The sequence below is a fragment of the Condylura cristata genome, unplaced genomic scaffold, assembly GCF_000260355.1.
Source record: "Condylura cristata isolate star-nosed mole 26May11 unplaced genomic scaffold, ConCri1.0 scaffold00029, whole genome shotgun sequence".
Classification (NCBI taxonomy): Eukaryota; Metazoa; Chordata; class Mammalia; order Eulipotyphla; family Talpidae; genus Condylura; species Condylura cristata.
This window is the reverse complement of record NW_004567130.1, coordinates 4019991-4023794: the sequence shown is the minus strand read 5'-3', so window position 1 is coordinate 4023794 and position 3804 is coordinate 4019991. Positions and strand designations below refer to the sequence as shown.

Genomic DNA, 3804 nt, shown 5'->3' with positions numbered 1-3804 from the left:
TAAAAAAGGCCATCTGGCGATCCTTTCTAGTTAGGAAAAGTAATCATTTAAGGATAACTGGACATCTAAGGAACTTTGGTAAAGTCAACTATAGTACTTACATGAGCAAAACAGCTCCTATTTCAGGTTATTAATCGCTACAGCAGTGGCAGTGGGATCAAACTCTTAGGCAAGACAGACCTGACTCATTTTTAAATATGGAAATAAAAAGAAAACGGTAAATGGCTAATCCAAGAAAGGTTCTCCAGTGTTTCCCAATACAGGGAAGCCATCCTGAGTGCTACTTATCCTCCATAGAACCAGATTTGTGTGCCAAAAATGAGGCAGATCCATCAACTGGAATTTGTAACTTTTTAACGTATTTGCAATCTGGGAGTTCTCGCAGTGGGAAAACATGGATCACCTTCCTAAAGTATCAAGTGAAAACAGTGAACAGCAACAACCAACGCATCATCATTCACATCATTAACAGATGAGACTTTCCTCCAGTTCCTAGTCACTTGTACGGTCTCGCTCAACTCTGAAAAGTTTAACATTAAAACAAGGTCACTTCTGCTGTAAAATAAATGCAACTATGATGTTTAGAACAGCTGTCAGCAATGTCTACACAGGTACCATTTTTATTATGACAGGTCACAATCTTCAACAAGATATCCCCCCCAGGTAGCACTACTTAAAGGGCAGGTGGGGTAAACATTACTTAACTGGCATTATAGTATTTACACCATTTAACTTCCCCAAGAGTACTATAGACATGTCACAGCCAATATGTGAAATGCTTCTAAAATACAAATAATGACACAGAATTCAACCTAGACTTCAATTGGTAACAGCAAAGGCAATTTCAATTATGGCACATAATTTTCAATAGTGGCTTTAATATGCTATTAAGGGCCCTCCGTGGTGGCATGATGGGTCAAAGCGCAGCATTATGGGGCTATTTGCAGCAACTGTGGTACAGGTTCAATCCCCAGCCAGGGAGGTGACCCACATGGCATGGCAGACCTCACCCGTCTCACCCGCTGCTCCTCTCAGCAGTGTTTCTCAGTCGATCAGCCTGTTCTGTTCTCCACTGTCTCTGGTGAATCCTCTTACTCCCTGTACCTGTGGCCTGTACCCCAGTTTTTGTATGTATAAATCTTTTAACAAAAAAATGCTATTAAACAAGGGATGAATTCACTTGCTTAGATATTTGAAATGCAACTTTATTCTGATTCTAAACGAAAAGAAATTGGGAATGACAGTAACAAACAGAATTTCACCACTGAATGTTGTGATGTGACTTATAGCAGTCATATTTGAAACTCAAAAAGGAAACAACTATGTTCCGAAACAGCTAAATGCTGCCACATTCACTCCGAAGCCCACTCATCTCCTTCAGCATCCCAAAAATTAAGCACATGTTCTGCTTAGCTATATAATAAAGTGGCAAACACGCTGCACCACTGACATCACAGGACAGTTGCCTATAAAACTAGACTTCTGACGCTGGGCTCCAGCTTCATCCTCTCACAGGTCATCGTCCTCATCCGGGAGTGCAGTTGTCTGAGCAACCTAGAAAACGATTAACATGTTAACACCTCACGTCAAAGGCCTGACGATGTAACAGCCCTACCTAACACCAAAACTGAAAATATACACATCATACCTCTAAATCGTGCTCATACTGTGCTGCCAAAGCTGGGTCCATGACAACCTCTGGTGGAGCAAGGGCAGGCATGGCAACAAACTCCAAGTTAGGATCTCCAATTAGTTTTCTAGCAAGCCAAAGGAAGGGCTTCTCAAAGTTGTAGTTACTTTTGGCAGAGATGTCATAGTACTGTGTTGAGAGAATTAACATATTCCATTGCTCAAAAGTTATTCTAGAACAATATCCAAAATAAAAGGATACATTTTCTAAAATCCATGCACCCAAGACACTTTTTCTCCAAGTGGCGTGAAGTTTAGTAAATAAATCTTAAGACACGTACCTGAAGATTCTTCTTTCGGTGAAAGACAATTGATTTTGCCTTAACTTTCCTGTCCTTAATGTCCACTTTGTTGCCACACAACACAATAGGGATGTTTTCACATACTCGTACCAGATCTCTATGCCAGTTAGGCACATTCTTGTAGGTAACTCTCGATGTTACATCAAACATTATAATGGCACACTGGGCTGAAAGAAAAAAGTAATGACACATCTAGGGATTTACTAGGAAATTAGAAATGAAAAAAACCTTGAGTTTACAGTTTTAGCACTAATTCTGGGTCATCCAAATATTTCTACTCAATTCCAAAGGCCATTCCCACTCTAAGTTTAAATTTCATTTTTAGTCTAAGTGAAAGACCAGCTAGCTCATCCTGTTAAATCCTTCCCTTATAAATACTTCATCAATTACAGCCAAAAAGTCAGTATCTAGAGAACTACCTCTCATGTTCTGAGGGTCCAGGATTGTGGCCTTAAAAAAGGCCTTAAAAGGATGCATACAAGACAATACCTTAATTTTAAAAAGCTCAGTCAACTCCATACATTGACCTCTATAGTTGAAAGGAACCACTAACAAAATTTTAATAAGGAAGCAGATTTGGGCTAAAAAATTGTTTTAGGGGAAATCCCTGTATTTGTACACTCAGGGAAAACAGACAGTGTGGGAGGGCTCCCCAACAACTTTTCATCAAAAAAGTAAGATTTCAGATTTTTCTTTCTTTAGCTTACAGTTTAGATACATTTCACTTAGAAATTCAAAAGTGTGGGGGGTGGGAGGAATTCTGCAAACCTAAATGCAGTTTTTAAAAAACTCCAACTGATCTTTTACCACACTGGAAGCTCAAGAAAACTGTTCCTCTGGTGAAGAATCACTGATAACCAGGAAAACACTGGCAAATACAAGCTTGGAAATTCTGAGAAACTACTTGTCTACTATTTTTGCTTTTAAATTGTGACCTTCAACATGTGGTGTGAGCTTCAGGAGATGAAATGACCCAGGACATCTTCAGAACGCGTTCTTAAGATGAAAAGCTCCAGGTCATCCTTAGAATAGTTCTCCCCTGGAAGCGGGCACTGCCTAGAGGAAGCAGACCCTACCCACCCGAATCTCAGGGCCCTGCAGAGTCCGTTTTGCACGTTGACTGGTCAGGTGATGTTAGTGAGTGACCTTGGGACTGATCCCTGGTACCACCGTGCCCAGGGCAGGCTGGACACCCACCTTGGATGTAATAGCCATCCCTCAGGCCGCCGAACTTCTCCTGGCCAGCCGTGTCCCACACATTGAACTTGATGGGCCCTCTGTTGGTGTGGAACACGAGCGGGTGCACCTCGACGCCCAGAGTCGCTGGAATGACACAGTCGGCGTTAGCGCGCGAACTCGTCCCTGCCCGGGTCTCCACGCGCCGGCGGCCCGCACCTACCTACATACTTCTTCTCGAACTCTCCGGTCAAATGACGCTTCACAAAGGTGGTCTTCCCAGTCCCACCGTCACCCACCAACACGAGCTGAGAAGAGAGCAAGCGTGAGGCGACCCCGGCGCGCAGGGACGCCCGGGGCCGGTGACGTGGCCGCCGGGACGCCCGCACTCCGCCGCCTCCGCCGCGACACAAAGACGGGCCCGGCCGCCACTCCCGCCCGCTCCCGGCCATCGCAGCCGCCGCCCGCCCGCCCCGCCCGGACGAGACCTACTTTGAATTGGACCTGGGGCTCTCCCTGGGCGGCCATCGCGGTGTCCCTGCGGTAAGAGAGCGAGGTCGGCCCGCGCGGACACGTGCGGCCACAAAGGCCGCGGCCCACGCACGCGGCCGGCCCAGGGCGGCGACATGGCGGAAGC

At 45.2% G+C, this 3804-nt stretch overlaps 1 protein-coding gene across 1 annotated transcript; it reads right to left on the bottom strand.

Annotated features, from left to right (window-relative positions):
- Positions 1–1171: 1171 nt before the first annotated feature.
- On the bottom strand, positions 1172–3711 carry RAN (RAN, member RAS oncogene family). The gene is made up of 6 exons (XM_004690832.2): positions 3660–3711; positions 3391–3475; positions 3189–3314; positions 1971–2158; positions 1649–1819; positions 1172–1554 (listed from the first exon to the last, which is right to left on the bottom strand). The coding sequence occupies exons 1-6, from the start codon at positions 3693–3695 to the stop codon at positions 1510–1512; spliced, it is 651 nt and encodes a 216-aa protein (XP_004690889.1). The 5' UTR covers positions 3696–3711; the 3' UTR covers positions 1172–1509.
- Between the last annotated feature and the right edge of the window lie 93 nt (positions 3712–3804).

What these genes read in the sequence shown, in the direction of transcription:
- RAN (XM_004690832.2), bottom strand. Translation starts at nt 3,695, where the DNA reads ATGGCCGCCCAGGGAGAGCCCCAGGTCCAATTCAAA. An exon ending in AGCCCCAGGTCCAATTCAAA is followed by an intron (nt 3,476 to 3,659) that starts GTAGGTCTCGTC and finishes CTCTCTTCTCAG; the next exon opens with CTCGTGTTGGTGGGTGACGG. An exon ending in AGTATGAGCACGATTTAGAG is followed by an intron (nt 1,555 to 1,648) that starts GTATGATGTGTA and finishes ATCGTTTTCTAG; the next exon opens with GTTGCTCAGACAACTGCACT.